The 18,006-nt window shown below is 36.0% G+C and overlaps 1 protein-coding gene across 1 annotated transcript; it reads right to left on the bottom strand.

The window, feature by feature from the left end:
* On the bottom strand, window positions 4,147-18,004 carry LOC109831448 (probable LL-diaminopimelate aminotransferase, chloroplastic; the record flags this gene model as incomplete). Its single annotated transcript, XM_020398768.1, has 9 exons — window positions 4,147-4,769; window positions 4,854-5,060; window positions 8,267-8,587; window positions 8,907-8,957; window positions 9,190-9,294; window positions 11,809-11,871; window positions 12,625-12,741; window positions 15,464-15,531; window positions 17,962-18,004. Coding segments are annotated over 9 exons (1,269 nt in total), but the record flags the coding sequence as incomplete, so codon positions are not given.

Below are 18,006 nucleotides of genomic sequence, written 5' to 3'. Positions count from 1 at the left end.
TGGGCCTTGTAAAGAGGAGGCATGAATGTCAAGATACTATCACAATTCATTAGGGTTTGAAGCCCTAGGAAATGGACCATGTGGGGAGCAACAATTCATGTTTTTTGGGGACTTTTGTTTGGATTCAATTCTATACTTTGCCAAGAAAAGCAATAGGGTCCCCCTCAGAAGAGAAGGCCTATATTAATCATAATATGCTAGAGTTTCATATGGGGGTGGGGGGCGGATAAGGGGTTTTTTCCCGGGTTGAGGGGTGTAGGGTGGGGGTCCTTTATCCCCTGATTTAAGAAGGTAAGAGAGCGCTAATTAATTTTCCATTTTTCTTATATTAAATTTGGATTTGGATCCTCTTCACTATAAAAAAATATAGTTGAGAGACCACTACTTCTAATATCAATCGTTGATTACTTAGTAGACAGTTATGGTACAATCTAAATCTAACACTTACCATACCACCGTCACTCGTAAATTAATTAATATAAGTTTGATAAGCACTTATATATGTCCTTCATTTTCTCCTAGTTGAAAAACATCCCATTTGTTGCTTGTAGCCTCAAAGACACACAACAAAATAACTAAATTGAGTAACTTTAGAGAGCAAATGTGTCTGACATTAAACTTTCTCCCTCATATAATAAATATATTCTTGAAAAAAGTTTCATCATCTATCATCATTCACACTTTTTTTTTGTAGGTAACGTGCAGCCCAATAATTTGAGCGAGGAGACCAGGATATGAACTGTAATATTTTCAATGCAACAGTATAGTTTCCCTTCTTGGTCAAAAGATGTTCTATGCATGGGTCCAAGCCTTCTACCCTTTTCATTCTTTCATTTTTTGGAGGAGCTACAGAACTTTCATTCTTTATTCGCTTGTCATGCATGCAAGGTTAGGGCAACTGAGGTCTAATGCAATATTAATTGTGAGGTGTTAACCCCTGGGTGCATGATCTACTGTTCATAAACAGTAGATCATGCACCCAGGGGTTGACACCTCACCTGTCCCCCCTTGGGTCCTATGGTTTAGGGTCGTCCTATGGTTTAGGGTCCCTGTGTACCGCAATAATAACAACAATTCGATATTTTTGAGATTGGCTACACGAATCTTATTCTCTCACCCGTTTATGTTAAAATCTACATTAATTATTAGTTGAGTTAACATAGTCACATGAAAATATTATGAAAAGATGGTACATAATAATTTTTTAGTTTATTAGCATATTACACTTCTTAATTTCACATGCATCAATTCGCTTAATTAACTCAAACCCCAAAAGATACTCGCAAGGATCATGTTCACTTAATCCTATGCAGTACATGTTTTAGGACACATATTATTAATTAAGTGCACCCTGGTTTATTCTCAAATGATATTTTGAGAAATTAATGCAATCAATCAATTCAATAGTACAATAAATGAAGCACTTTGAAAAATGCTGACTATAGCAAGAACACTCGTATGGTTACGATAAAGACCAAAATTTAGCCATCACCAAAACAGAACAAGAATATATATAAATCAATGAACAAATTACAACATTGGGGTGGGGGGGTGTAAGTTGCAAATTTGGCATATATATAGCTCAAGAGGGATAGACAAGAAGGGAAGGCAAGAGGTGGTGGAGAAGGGAGGCATGCAGGGTTCCCGCTCTCCGTCGATAAGAGAGCAAGGGACAACGATGACAACCGAGGACCGGGGTCTTACAAGGTCAAGAAAAGGTCTTACAAGGTCAAGAAGATGCCATGAGAGAGATTATCAGGAGGACGAGACGACGGAGGAGATCGAAAGAAATAGCTCATTCAGGATAGCACCATGTCGCCAACTAGTCGCGCCTCGACGGAGGTACTAATCTTCCTTCTACGCGATACGGGACGGAATCGCCATCGGTCTCGGCCATGACGGTCGATCCAAACAAGAATATTGCCATGGAGGTAGGCATTGGTTGTGGGAGATCAAGGAGAAGGACGAGGGAGAGTTGAAGGAGATCGTATAGTCTTGACTCTTGAGTAGGTGGTGCTTTGTGGGCTTTTATTTAAAACCCCCTCACAACCACAAGTCTAGGGGTTAAAATGGAAAGGAGACGAAGGATAATATATAATAAAGTTATTTAATTAATATATATATAGTTGAAGGTAGAGTTATGTATAGTTAGTATATATATATATATACGTGGACATTAATTTGCATGAACGTACCCTAACCATATATATTATTAGGAACTGGAGAAGAAAAAGCACAAGAGAAAGCATGCAACAATTAACAAGTCACTAATAACTAAGAATTTATACGTGGTTAATGCTTATAATTTTTCTTTATGCGCAAATTAGAAAACGAGGATACAGTGATTAGTATGTTAAGACAAATAAAAAATAATGCAGTAGTCACTTCACTATTTTTTGTATTCATGGCTTCGTGAACGATGAATTTTTAAGAAAGATGTAGAGAATTAACAAATGATACTTTATGCATATCGCGCACAAAAGTATAATTAGAACAAAAAATAAACAACAAAAAATTGTGACCGAAGAAACACCTGCATGTATATAACGTGCGAATGTATGAAAATTGCGAGCGAAAATGCACGCTGAAACTATGAAGGATCGAAGAATATTAACCCAGATGCGGGTGCACGTGGGCTTGCACGAAAGAGCTTGATGGGCACGTGACATGGACACGTGTGACAGTAGGATCTCCATGGTTTTTCGTGTACGAGGGTAACAATTTTGAAAAAAAAAAAATCTTTCAGGATCCAAAATATGAGACCAATGAAGGGGACATGTGAGGTGTCCCCTCCCTATTGCATAATAAGCTGCCAGCTCATTATGCAATAGGAGAGAGACATCTCACATGTCCTCTTCCAATAGTCTCATATTTTGGGTCCCTTTAGCAATGTTTATTTTAAAATTCCTAAAACATCTTTTGGCTTTGGAAAACCGCAAAAATTCACTCATAAAAAAATAATGGAAATATTATCATAGCTGAATTTTTTTCCCCTTCTTTATTTAGGAAATCATCTGTTTTCTTGAGAAGTATGGGAATCTAACATGCACCAGACACGAGGGGTTATAAATGTCATACACGCAATAAAAATAAGGGGAAATTTGCAAAATAGTATGTTTTTGCTAATTATTTAGCAAAATAGACTTCTTTTTGGCCAACAGACCAAAAAGATGTCTATTTTGCAAAACAGCTCAGAAAACATACGGGACTAGTAGTCTCGTATGTTTAAATCACGGATTAGTGAACTCAGAAAATTTCACAAAACATTGTGATGAACTCAGGAAACATACGGGACTACTAGTAGTCCCGTATGTTTTCTGAGTCACTAATCCGTGATTAAGTTGGCTTTAAACATACGGGACTAGTAGTCACGTAGTCACGTATGTTTTCTGGCCCTTGTTTTTCAAAATCGACCTCTTTTTTTTTAAAAGATGTCTATTTTGCTAATTATTTAGCAAAACGGTCTATTTTGCTAAATAATTAGCAAAAACGGACTATTTTGCAAATTTTTCCTAAAAATAAGGCATATTCTAATCTTATATAAAATATTAAACAAGGTTTAATTAGAGTGGGACTAAGATAAAACTAAACTTTTTTTGTTATGAAATTTTGGGAAGTGAAGCGCGTCTGGGCACGCGTGCGAGAGAGAGCTCGGTCTTCCAAGGGAGTCGTGGGTGATCGAGGCTTGTGGACCACGGCGGTTGCTAAATTTACATAAAGAACCAATGCATAGTCAGGGGTTATGTATTCTAAGGGTTGGGAGTTGTGAGGTAGGTAAAATAAACCATCACCTCATGTACATTTCCACCCATATATCTACTCCTCTGTGCTCACAGGAGGATCCATAGATTCACTATTCATACTACAGTAAATTACTGTATCGATATAAGTTACTGTATCAATATAACCGTGCTCAAGAACAGGTGACTGTAGTGTTACTCCTGTAGCACAGACGAGATACTGCAGCATTTAAAAAATACTTTAGCGTTCACAAAAACTACTGTGATATCATTACAGTAGCGCAGGCGAGATACTGTACCAGTTAAAAAAATTGCCGTAGCATCACAAAAATTTACTGTTACGTTTAAAAAATACTCACTGTAGCAGAAATTAAAAAAAAAAAAAAGAGGTCGTGCCTTGCACGGGGTGCAAACTAGTTTATAGTTCTATGAGAAATGCCAAACACAAAGTAGACAACACACATCTAACGTAGAAGAATACGAAGGCACAAAACTCTGATGTAGACCCATAAATAAACAGTATCCCTTGGAAAAAAATTCTTCTCACGGTACGTCCATTTCTATTCTCACAAGAGAAATGTCCATTTCTATTCTCATAAGAGAAATGTCCATTAATTTCTATTCTCACAAGAGAAATGGCCAGTAGAAGCTCACCTAGCCTAACATATATACATCAAAACTGATACTTTTCAACAACATCAAGAGAGGAAACATAGGAGGACATATGGAACTTGCTCACCTGTAGAGCTGCTGTAATCTTTTACAGGCTTCAACGACATTCTCCCGGTGACCAAAGGCGCTAACTCTAACGAACCCTTCACCACCAGGTCCGAACCCGCTGCCTGGTGTTGTGACGAGGTGAGTCTTTTCGAGAATCTCGGCAAACACATCCCAAGAGCTCTTACCCGGAAAACGAACCCACACATAAGGAGCATTTAGCCCACCATACGCATTGAACCCGAGAGAAGCGAACGTGTCGACAATTATCTGAGTGTTCTCTTTGTAGAAATTGACAACGTCGGTCATGGCCTGCACAAAATAAAGATTGAGCAGTGATCAAGATGTGTGCTTTGCTTGCACGTAAGTTGCAGGATATCTTAAAGTTAGCCTAACCTTGAGACCCTCTGAAGAAAGACAAGCTAGACCCCCAGCTTGAGAAATATTAGATGCACCATTAGAGCCGGTGCAAACTATGAGATTGAAGTCCTTGGCAACAGGAGATCCATCAGAGAACAGCAGTTCCTTAGGAATCACTGTCCAACCTAGTCGAACACCAGTAAAGCCAGCATATTTCAAAAAAGATGCTGTCTCAACTGCAACCTGAAGAAGAACCAGTGTTGTTAATGCACGAGACGCGATGTGAGGTACAAAGTATCTTTACACGCACATGCGCAAAGCGCAAAGCGCAACGCGATGCACGCGCCTGAGTGATGCAAGGTGCACACCGCACACATAATTTTTCAAGATAGATAACCAAGCATGAAAGAACATTTTTAGGAATTCACATAAAAAATGAGTCAGGATATATAGTATCTTACTACCAAATCACAATATAAGGTAATTTTTAATGCTAACACATCCAAAGTTCATAAATTTTCAAATCAAATGTCAAATCAAGACTAATATACAAGCAAAATCAAATAGCAAAGGAGGATTAGTTAGGGTCCTCAAATTGAAGGCTATTAAAAAGGTGTAATAGATTTATTTTGCTTTTTGGGATATGGGTTATCAAGTATAAATACTTGATTGAAATGTTAACGAACAAAAATACACAAGCCCATGTACTACATGCACCCTGTGCAAAGTCATGATGCTTGCGAGGCGCAAAAGCGCTGCCGCGTTAGATGCACGGCGCTTCGACACCGCCCGCATCACAAGGCGCATGGGGCGCAGTGAGGCAAGAAACTTTGAAAGCATTGAGAAGAACAATGCTCGATAGGGTTACATATGTTTCTAAAATAGTACAAAAGCTTTGGAACAGATTGATTAACAAAAGCTTGATATTCTTCGATAATTAGACAGTATATCAGGGGTTGACATCTTCAAAAAATTTCATGTGTTTTATGATATCAACAACGATATGCCTTTATATTGAAAATACAAGTATTTTTCCTATATTGGTGGAGATATAATTGGATGTTATCTCAGACTAAGAAAAGACAAACATCTAGAGGGAGTCCACTTCGGCAAGTGGATAATGTTAGATCATTGACACTATTTTTTCCACTAACAACTTTAATGACTTTCTTTTTTTTAATATTCACGCTGGGCTACAGGTCAACAGTGGTCAAGAGTTGCTCAATCAATACATGGACTGAGCAGATGTAAGTCAACGTAACACTATCTGGCTGAATTAAAAGCAGCTTTGAGGAGCAGATGCCAGTCCACTTAACATTATCTGGCTGAATTAGAAAGCAGTTCTGCAGAGCAGATGTAGGTCAACTTAACACTACTTGGCTGAATTAAAAGCAGCTCGACGGAGGGATTAGATGACAGAAATAACTGCAATATTGTTTACAGACATTCTAGTTTGTGAAGGAAACTCAACATTTAATGCTATATCCAAAAAATCCTAGCAAGTCTAGCTGGTCAGAATATGCAAAGGTGCAGGTGGTCCCTTTTCCGTGGCAAGGTGCAGGTGGCCAAGTTGTTCAGGATATTGCAAAGCATACCCGCAAGTCTATGTTACCCCTGTCCTCAATATTCATCAAATGATCATTGCTTTGCTCGTGCTACTTACAGGGGCATTGGGCGGCAATAGGGGGACCAGTTGCTCCGAGAGTTTTACTTGGCTAATTCGACCAGGCTTGGTATTTGGGGTGGGATTTGGGCCCCCTATAGTTGGTATTGGAATGGAGTTGGAGCCCCTCATACTTGAGAACGAATATGTGGTGGTGGGCTCCCCTTACTTGCGTGTGCCTCCTGTGGTGGGAGGGCTTAGAGTCTTAGACTTGGTATCTCGTTCCCCTGTGGTCGGGAGTGGCTGGACAAGACCTCATTTTTGATACATGACTGATCTAGCGAATTTTCCTTGGCTCCCAAAAAACAATGCAGAGGATTGACTTTGGACACACACAGCAGTTCAAGTATTACCCCTTTAAATGTTAAAGATATAACCTTTATAGTAAGTATACAGCGTAATGGACGATTGAACTGAAGGGTGTAAAAGGTTATGTTAAAAAAAAATAAGGGCTTGACTATGAAGAAAAGAACAAGTTATCATAAGGTTTGGATGAGAAATTGTATAAGAAGGGAAGTAATAGATTTCAAGTAATGTATGATTTTATATCAAATATATTTGGATGATTTCTAAGTTAAAAATGGCTAATAAGGAAATTATCAAGGACAAATGGTTAATACTATCATATTGGAGCAATATTGACACAGTTCCAACAGAAATAGTTTTTTTTTTAATTTGAAACTTACTACATCTTTAAACTCCTTCCAGTCGAGATTATAGTACTTAACTATGGCCCAAACAGGAGTAGTTTCAAAGATTTGGAAGCAAAATAAGTTCAGTGCAGCTTTATACTGTAAATGGCACAAGTATAATCAACTATTTTTTTTCAGCTTAGAACTCTGTTTGGTTGACACATAACAAATGAACAATGCATAAATTCTGATAATTATAAGATTCACTGAAATGTTAAGAATTAGTAATTAATTAGATACGATGACAAAAGAAACTATTACCATGTAAGAATTTATATTAAATAAAACACTTTAAACCACACCACTAGTTTAGTGACAGTCTTCTATTTCTCTAGTTACTCATTTCGAGTGAAAAATGGGAACGAGTGCACTACACAGGAAATATGGTAAGTTATTAGATTTTCAAATAAATCATAATCGTCCACCTACGTTGCATGGAAACGGGTATGGGTATGGGTACTGGTACAGGACAAAAAATTTTGTAGAAGGTAAGATATATTACATGGCTATCTATATATACATACTACATGTGTGTGTGTACGCATTAAAATTAATAATTTACATAAGATCAATATTCATCACAAGTTATAAGAGTTAAAATTCACAGAACATTTTATGTTTCTATTAATGTAGATTATAAATTGGAAAACAGCTCGTTTCTGAGTTAGATATCCAAATGACCCTTTGAAATTATAGTTCTTAATGGGGGTATGAGCTGAAACAAACTTGACCCATGTCCAACGATTTTCAAGAACTAGATATGAAGTGGTAGGATGTACGTTCAAGAAGTGTTTGACTGGTGTTTTAAATTAAAACATCTATCGTACAATTGAATACGCGCCTGAATAAACGTATGCATAAATTCGAGAAGTGTCCAAGAAGTTTGGATGTGCATGAGGGTGCACGTACGGGTGCGTGTCAGGTACGGCTTCAGATAGAAGTAACCAGGTAACATAGTCGCCCACTAAATAACAGATGGTTCTAATTAAAAGTGATGTTCTCTCTAGTGCTTTTTGGCAGTGTATAGGAGCCAAATCCCTAAATGAACATGCAATACTTAGAAAGAAAGAACAGGAAATATTTTTTCAGCTCACCTCTTTTGCTCCGGGAATTTCAAAGATAGATCGTGGACTGTCATCTGATATGTACATAGCATATGCTGAGTCATAAACTATGATAGATCCATTGTCCTTAGCAAACTGAACCAATCGTGTCAACTGCTCTCTAGAAGCTGCTGCGCCAGTTGGATTGTTTGGTGAACAAAAGAAGATTACATCTGTTCTTTTAACAGTGGATAAATCAGGAAAGAAACCATTCTCGGGTGTGCATCTCATGTACTCTATGTTCCCATATTTTTCTATATCCTTCTTGAATATGCCAGTTTGCCCCATAATAACACTTGAATCTACATATGCCTGCAAATAAAATAAGCTTACAGTTTATCAGAAAAACACATCTTAAATCAGGATATCATTAGAACAACAATCCTATCAAGAATCTCCATGTAGCAACAATGATAATGCTAATAATATAGAAAACATAATTTAGAGCATAAAACCGTTCTCTACGACAAAGTTGATCTATAGAATGGAAATATTTTTCCTTTTGCAGGGCTAAAATAAAAACTAAGATACCAACCAAAGTAAAATGGATAAAATGGTATCGATATAGTTAGGTCACGTAGTTGTCAGACAACTTCTAAAAGTTAACGTAAACTAAGAGAAATCAACTCACAGGATATGATGGATCTTGCACTGCTGTTGTCACATTGGCACCAAAAAGAAGCTGCACAAAATAGAGAACAGCTGAGTCAAGTTAAGTAAAGGAGTCATTCAAAGTCCAAATTATCTTAATTTAAAAATTTTCTGCATTTCCACACATGAAAAAACTAGTAAGTATAAATATTGATAAGCAATTTTTGTCCGGTCATCTTAACCATAGTTGTTAGCTAGCAAAATTCTCCATTCTAGTTTTTATACATTAAGAAGTGAAATAACAAACTTGAAGACAGGACAACCTGAAGACGTGAAATATCACATTTTGCTCCGTCTGAGACAAATATATCAGTTTCTTCAATACCAAGTCCATCATAATATGTCGATGCAATTGCAGCTCTAAGTCTCTGAACCACAAATCAAAGAACAAGGAATCCTGAGATCAAAAACTAGTGCAGAGACAATAAAGATAAGTCTCTCTCAAAAAAAATAAAATAAAAATAAAAATAATATACAGTTTATGAAACTTTAAGCATATAATCATATGAAGCATGGTCAACAATCAATATATGAGGTTCAAAGGGAAAACAAGGCATGTTAACATATACTCCTGGAAATATCTGACTAAGCTAAGGTGACCACATCCAACTAGTAAAACAGATTTTCGTATATGAAAAAAAATAAGGAGAATACACAACATACAGATAAAATGATTACTCCTGGAGAATCATGCACCTACTTAAAACTAAACAATCAGTGATAGCTACGTCACATTCCTAATCCAGTGATAATATTGTAAAAAGCAAATATCTGAATGAGTTAAAACTGTAATCAGTCATTGACAGTTTGAGACGTTGACAAATCAGAATGTAACGAAACAAGTGAACAAGGCAGTTTATTTGGTAGCATTCGAACTGTTTAAACTGAATGATTTAAGCGACCTCACAGGTCTAACAACTAAGAAAAATATATAAAGGTCTTCATTCATTCCAGCTACACATACGCTAATTTGAACTTTCCAATGACATGCTCTATTGTCTAAGAATGATCTGCAACAGGTCCAAAATACTAAGTTACATTTTTTTTATTTTGTCTTCTAAGCCCTGGTTCAACAAGGTAAGAAAAACCAGAAACTTCTTTGCCAGTTTAATGGCAGGTGCATCAAGCAAAAATGACAAGTTATAAGATAATAATCTGTGGACAGGCTGAACAAAGACTAAATTAGAATAAAACACTTCAAATTTTCAATCATTTCTGAATACTACTATGAACTTTGCTTTATCATTCATAACTTCTGTAAGACCGTAACTGTTGAACACTGACACACGGAGGAATGATAAAGCAAGTAAATAATGTCTTGTTGCAGTTTAACCTAGATATAGAATTGTTTAGGTCCATATTCCAAGGAAGCTCACACATCCGATTTGTAGTAGATCATATTATTCTGTGCATGAGTGGAAGCTTTTCCTGTTCTTGTGGGAGATCCTGACTAACTATGTCCATTTGCATCTTATATGTCGCATCACAAAATTCACAATCCAAATCAATTGCATTGACCCCATCCTCACCCCCACCCCCCAAAAAAAACCAAAAAAAGGCTCCTCTCAAAAAATCAGCAACTAATAATCTTCAGTTGGTAGATCAACTAAGCTTTTGGTTTTAAAGCGGTTTCAAATTTTAGACTCAAGCACAAGGCTAAAGCATATTCTCCTATACGACCAGCAAACAAGGCACATACAAGTAAGATCTACGGAGTTTTGAACTTCATGCATTTCCTTGACCACCAGGATGATAACAAGCCTCAGTCATTTAGCAGGTGTGTCCAGACATAACTTTCAGAGCACCATTGGGACCGGCAAATGTTGCTTTGCAAGAACAACAGTATTCACAGGAGCTACTAAATAAAATCAATACTATTAACCACAATTTGAAGAAAAACCGAGAAATGAAAACTTCTACAAACTATTGTATAACAGCATGTTCCTATTGTTATGGTTGAAATGGAAAAAAATTGTCATTAGGGTTAAAAATGCACAATGAGCCCCTGAAACCATATATTTTTCGAAGAATGTGGCTAAAAATTTGTCTAATCAAACATCAGGAGAGTTTTCCTTACTTCTTACTTATGGGGAAAAAATGCAAGAATACCTGCACATCGGTGACCTGCTCTCAAGGATACAAGATACTCAAGGGGAAAAAAAGAATGTAAAACTTGTTGCTGAATAAAAAGACTTGCAAGGTATGAAGTTATTCATGTAGTAGTGATTGTGAGGTAAGAAGTATTTTCTAATGATCATGAGAAATGCAGTCAAGAGTAAACAGTTCTCTTTTTTGCAGTTTACCTAGATAAACAAACTGCAAGTCATTGATGCAAGTGTATATAGGCAAAGGTCCGAATTTTTCATAGATTTGTAGCCCTTTGTTTCAAATTAGTAATACTATTTCGTTCATAGATTTATTATCCCTTTTTACAAATTTTCATATGTCCATCAACAAAAAAGGGGATATTTCAGTGTAATGGATAATGAGTGCCAAACTAGTACAGGATGCAAGTAGTCAAACAAGAGTAAATCCTACTACAGACTAATGAAACCATAAAGCTCAATCCCCACAAACTTCAATATAGAGTCCAAAAGAGTTTTTATAAGTTTCACAACAATGTAAAAAAGAATAGTTGCATTTGAGCTGATAGACAATGACAAAATTCACAGAATTTTTTTCTGGAGCATGCGCACTACAGATGCTGTTGATAGTTCATGATAAAAGTTTGTGAAACTTTTATCGGAGCTTCTACAGCAAGACACAGGTGATGACGATCATGATGAAATTGTAGACCAGTCAAGCAAAATACAATTGAGTTCCCGCTAACATTTCAGGTAAGTTTTGAAAAGTACCCTGAGAAATCCAAAACAAGAACATACCTTTTCACCTTGCTCAGCTCCATAACCACTGTAACCCTCAAATGTTGATAATCCTTGTGCTCTCTGCAAAACAGACCAAAAACAATTTTCTGAGGCCGCCAGAATACATAACTCGATGATAGAAAACTAGAGGGAGCACAAGCAAAGATCCTTGCACAACTATATTAAGACCAAAGAGATTACCACCATTTTTCCTGTATAGAACAATTAAGCCACATAGCCATAATATTTACCAAAATTGTAAGGGTGATAAGCCTTTAATAGACAAAAGAGGCTGCACATTCCCGCACAATTCATGGAAACGAAAAACAAAATACCTGGCTGACGTAAAAGCTAAAAATCCTACACAAATAATGCAAGCCTAGCAATGAGACAATTTTCTCAGAACAATCCAGTTGTCTGCCAAGCTTCAAAAAGACCTAAGACATGGATCTTGAATTATTTCATTAATCTATTTATTGCAGTATTTCTATCATCAATAAACTCATATTTATGAAAGATAAAAAATACATAAGAATGTAATGATAAACGGACCAGAACTGGAAGATGGTGACATTAAAGGGGTTAATGAATAACGGTGCAACAATAGCTATTGTTCACAGTTATACAGAAACTTTTAACTTTAAGAACTAAAGCCATCTAAGTCAGAAACTACAAGATAACAAATATTACATCAATGAACTAAATAAAAATATATTGTCAAATAAATGGAGTTCATATTCTTTCTTTAGAATGACCCAGCAAAATGAAGTTAAACATCAACCTAATACTGAATAGCAGCAGGAAACTAGACATAATTACTGTTAAAGTGATTACCTTAGCCATTGCGGAAGCAATAACTGGAGGAATGGGTTCAGTAGTGTCACCAATACCAAGGCTGATCACTTGTGCATCAGGATATTTCAACATGTGCGCTGATCTTCTTCTTGCAATCTAGACTCCAATAAAACCATAGGATGTAAGAAAAATGGTTTTTGGCATATATTCTTACAATATGAAACCTATCACTTAGACTCCAAGAATAGATCTTAAACACAAAAAGAATCGTCAAGAACAAAAATGTTTAACAAGCCATAGATTAAAAAACATAAAACAGCATGTCAATAAAGAACAGGTGAACTTGTTACATTTTGCAGACTGAATTAACTATAACTACATGACTATTGAAATAAAAAAGAATATCCAAAAAATTACATACTCCGTAATAGGAGAAAGTTATCAATAAGTACTCAGATGGCGACTCGACTATCACAATAAAATTTAATGTACAATGCAAGTGAAAACCACATTTGCCGCTTCTTGCTAATCATACTTCTAAGATCTTTCAAAATTTTCACTCGAATTGGAGAACACCAAGGCGTTGATTTCAGATATTAGTTAAAGGTTAAGAAATTACATAGGAAGTGCATGTTATTTTATATATTTAAAAAAAATCTTTTTGAGTAAAAAAAACCATATTTCAACCAAACATGTATTTATAACCATGAAAAGAAATTTAGGGATTAGTTCCTAACCAAAAGATGACAAAATGATGGCAAACAGTTTTGTGGATACTTTCGCCTAATTTAGTCATATCCTCTACATTTTCTACATAAGACAAGTACACTTTCTATCAAATACAGAGGTTAGACCATACTATATATAAGCCTTAAAAGTTATTTCTCCTAGTAGGTCATATTCTATAGCAGCTACCCTTCTACTATCATGTTACTTTATCAGTAGGACTAGGAGTTACTTTGTATTATCTTTTTCATAGTTGCACATCAGAAAATGACTATCTCACAATAACTTCTTCCCATTTGATGTTATTATGAATTTCTCAATTTAAAAACGTTCTACTAAGTTTGGAAGCATAGAATTTAGATGAAAATGGCTTGAAATTTTGGGGTTACTTAGATATTATTCATTATTTATCTTATCATAGCATCCAATAACTGAGTTGAGCTGGGAGTCTCCAGGTAGGTGAAACCTTTTGTACTTAACCAATCTGAATTATAAATTTGAATCAAATCTAAAGATCGAATAATAATCACCTAGATATGAAATTTGCATAAACCCACTGGCTTGGGAATATACCCTATTGGACTGTAAGAAGTAAGGATGCTTCGATCTAGTGTTATTCAAGTTCATTATCAATACTGCATGATGATAAGCCATAAGATTTTATGTATTATATTTCCTTGATATGTTATGAGAGAGTCTTCACTTTCTATGTTATAAGTTTACAACGCTGACAGAGAGGCGCTTACAATTACCACAATCTCCCATCCCGGATATACATTGGCATAGTTCTCGCGGATGATTCACCTCGATCTTTACTATATATGAAAGAATCAAAAGATTATCTTCTTTAACTATGGGCACAATCCACTTGGGTTATAATCCACAAATGGATCATAGTCCACAAATGGATCACAATCTCACATGTATCACAAATGGATCACAATCTCACATGGATCGCAAATGGATTATAATCCACAAATGGATCACAAAAAGAATAACTTCTTTGACTACGAGCACAATCAATCTTTACATGCTTGGGAACTTTGGATCAACTTGGTCATATGGTTAAAGGATTATAACCCAAGTGGAATGTAATCCAGAATGTCTGATAGATTTGGTGGATTGTAATATGTTTCCTATAATAGAGTGTTTCGCAAATGGATTGATTATAATCTATTATGTTGTCGAAATGACCAAAAAGGACATGGGTTGGTGGTGAGTTATGAAACCAGGCACGGGATTTTGTGAAATCAATAGAGGTATAATTGTCTTTTACTTGGTCACTCATGGATTTTAATCCACCAAAGGTTATTTTTGGTGGATTATAATTCAAAATAATCTACTTGCCAGACATCCAATAGTGGATTATATGTGGATTATAATTCACTATAACCATTTGCCAAACATGCCATGCTATATATGTCATCCACAGTTCCACCTATGACGAATATAATGCACCAACGATGTATCCTCAAAAAAAATTTATCATATAGACTCGTCATATGATTAAAGGATACAAGGACTTAAAAAGTTTTGCGATGTATATTCACTTACCCAAATAACAGAGAAATATTTGTCAGAAGTCTGGAGCTTTTCATTTTTTTCCTTTTTCTTTTTTCTTTCTTGAATTATGGAAAAAAAAGTTCTAAAGTTTATAACTTAATAGATGGGAGTAACTATATAAGATTTTTTTTCCTAGTATATGGTTTAAAGTTTAAACGAATAAATATCTCATAACATGTTTAAAGGGGCCTTATGAAATTTAAAACTTAAAATTCAATCAATGGAGAGCATATTTGAGAATTTCATAACTATTCATATGACTTATATTTATGTACAAGTTTCAACCCAGTGCATAACAGATGTAAATCTTCTCATATTCATCTTTACCAGGTTATATATACGTATACGTATGTACATATGCATATGTATACGTATGTATGTGTGTGTGTGTGTGTGTGTGTGTGTGTGTGTGTGTATATATATATAACAGATGTAAGCCTTCTGATATTCTCCAACACTTGATGGAGAACATTGGACCTCGACATGCAACAGTAAACCTTCTACCTCTTTGCTCAATCTCCTATAGGAATATGTAAGTCCTAACATCTCCACTGAAAAGTAAAAAAGAAGAGAGGAACTGAACGCTCACCTCTGGGAACAGATAACCAGCTTGAAGCTTTGTCATATTTGCGTTGCGAGGAACTTTGGTCGTGTAAGCTTCAGATCAACATCAATAAGTCAGTGAAATGTGATTGAAATCTACACAAAATACAAAAGAGACTATCTCCAGCAAAACAAAAAAGCAAGTAGATACTTATGATATTATTGATCCATCATGTCAAAAACAGAAATGATATTTTCCCCTCCAGTTCCTTTGACAAATGAGGTTCACAAATTGACTCTTAATTTATTATCTCAAGTTTGTTTTCAAGTTAGTGCACACTATTTTCAAATGAGCTCATCAAACTTCTAAATAACAGATAATTATGAGTATATAGAACAATTTAATATTGAACAGCTGGTACTTCCTTAACTTCTCAAAATTCTATCATAAGCTGCCGGCTATACCCTTCGATTTTAAAAAAGCAACTAAATCTCCAAAGTGATAACTAACACTTCAACAAAACACCAAAATGACCAACTTTTTCAAGACCTGATATTTTAATTCGAAAAATCCAAAGCCATGCTACAAGCCTTACCCAAAATCTATATACAAGAAATAAACTTGCACACAATTCCTTCTTACTCAAAATCACAATTCTCGTTAAACCACATTGACACCTTCCTACAACGTCAAAACCCCCAAAATTTCAAGTCAAAAGAAAAGTCATCATTTGTCATATCATGATTTTATGTTTGTTTTTTGGATCTAGATTTCATGTTCAAGCCTCAAGGCACTGTTTTACAAAGCCTCCGCCTAGTCCGTCTAGACGTACGCCTAGGCCTAGACGGTACCCAGGCCGCCTAACTAGCGCTTGGGCGGTACGTAGTCTGCCTACCTAGGTTTTAGGAGTGTTTAGGGGAACATTGTCTGCTTACGTGAACTGCACTCTTTAGGCCTTGGTCATATTTTTTGTGTTGTAATTTGCACGTCCTCCAACCTCCTTCAAATTCCTTTAACCTCCAAATATGAACACCTCCACTACCTCCTCTACCTCCTCTGACCTTCAGCAAAACCTCATCAACCACTACTTAAATAAAGAAATAAATTCACCTAAACATCAGTCCGACATCTAAGCTTTCTATAACATTGACATTTACTATCAATTATTATAATTAAAAAATAGTAAAAGAAAACCTCCTAAGCTCCAGGCGTCGAGTCCAACGACTAGGCCTCTTAGCACTTTCTATAGTTATTATTTTTGTTATTTAGTATTTAAGTACGCATGGTTTATTGTTGGATCTAAGATTGCTATCTTCTTCTTTTTTGCAAATTTATATGAAATTAATACATATTTTTATCAATTATTATCATTAAATAATTTAAAAAATAGGTGTACGCCTAGGCATCTGGGCGCTAGCTCAAATGCCTAGTATGCCTAGCACCTTCTGTAACGTTGCCTTAAGGGATGCGTTTTCATCAGGCATGTGGTTTTACTTGTGTATAACAATTGATTGAGGTCATGATGGTCATCTGTGACAACTTTATCATCCTTTCCCTTGTTCAAAAATCTTTCCCCTCAAAAGAGTTTAAAGGATGTTAAACAATCAGTTAGGACTATTTATTTTACTATTAGTATCTCAAATATGAATTTAGCATTGATTGTGATATGGTTGGCGTCAAGTTGACAACCAATTGTAGACTTTGTCAAATAATTTATTTGTTGCTCAATAGCCCACTTCTCTGATGGAAAAGACTTTTGGATTAATAGTTTTTTTTCCAAGTTTTAAAATTCTTTAACGACTTCCTTTTCCCCAAAAGCAGCTCCTAACTCCCTGCCACTATACTAAAACTCTGGATTTTTGGTGAGTTTCAAGGTTATATTTATTTACTCTAACATGCCCCAGCAGGATGATTAATCTTTTTAGGGTAGAAATCTAGACTCATGCAGCCATACCATTTTTTTAAAAAATCCGCGAATAACTTCACGGGCAACAAGATTCGAACCTATTGATTAATCTTTTTAAGGTAGAAATCTAGACTCATGTAGCCATACCATTTTTTCTTAAAATCTGCATATAACTTCACGGGCAACAAGATTTGAACCTAGGTTGTTGTGGCACCATGTCAAAATCCCTGCCACTACAACAAAACCCTGAAGGGTTGAGGGTTATTATTTTGTATTCTAACTTGCCCCGGCATTATGTTTAGTGCCCTTTTTATGGGCCAAAAGTGGACTCACATAGCGGCATCTTTTTCAAACGCGCTTTTGAAAATTCGTGGCTAGTTCCCTGACGCCGCTGCACCAAACCTCCAAAACTTCAAAGTTGTGGCGAGGGGGTCGAGGTTATATTCTATATCCTAATAGCCATACATAGTGCCATTCATAAACTTCACCCTATCCTTCTCATTTGCAATCCTCTTTACTCACGCATTACCTCAAACACAACTACCACACCAAGTCCTGCTCCTCTGAGGAATTTCATCAAACAACACGCAAGGAGCACCAAACACTGCAGAAAAACAGATGCAAGGAGAGAATTTACAGGTGGGTTTCTCGGTGTCCGGCGCAGCCACGCACTTGAAACTCC

This window comes from Asparagus officinalis, chromosome 2 (assembly GCF_001876935.1).
Source record: "Asparagus officinalis chromosome 2, Aspof.V1, whole genome shotgun sequence".
NCBI lineage: Eukaryota > Viridiplantae > Streptophyta > Magnoliopsida > Asparagales > Asparagaceae > Asparagus > Asparagus officinalis.
The sequence above is the reverse complement of the archived record's forward strand: the minus strand, read 5'-3'. Positions and strand labels throughout refer to the sequence as shown.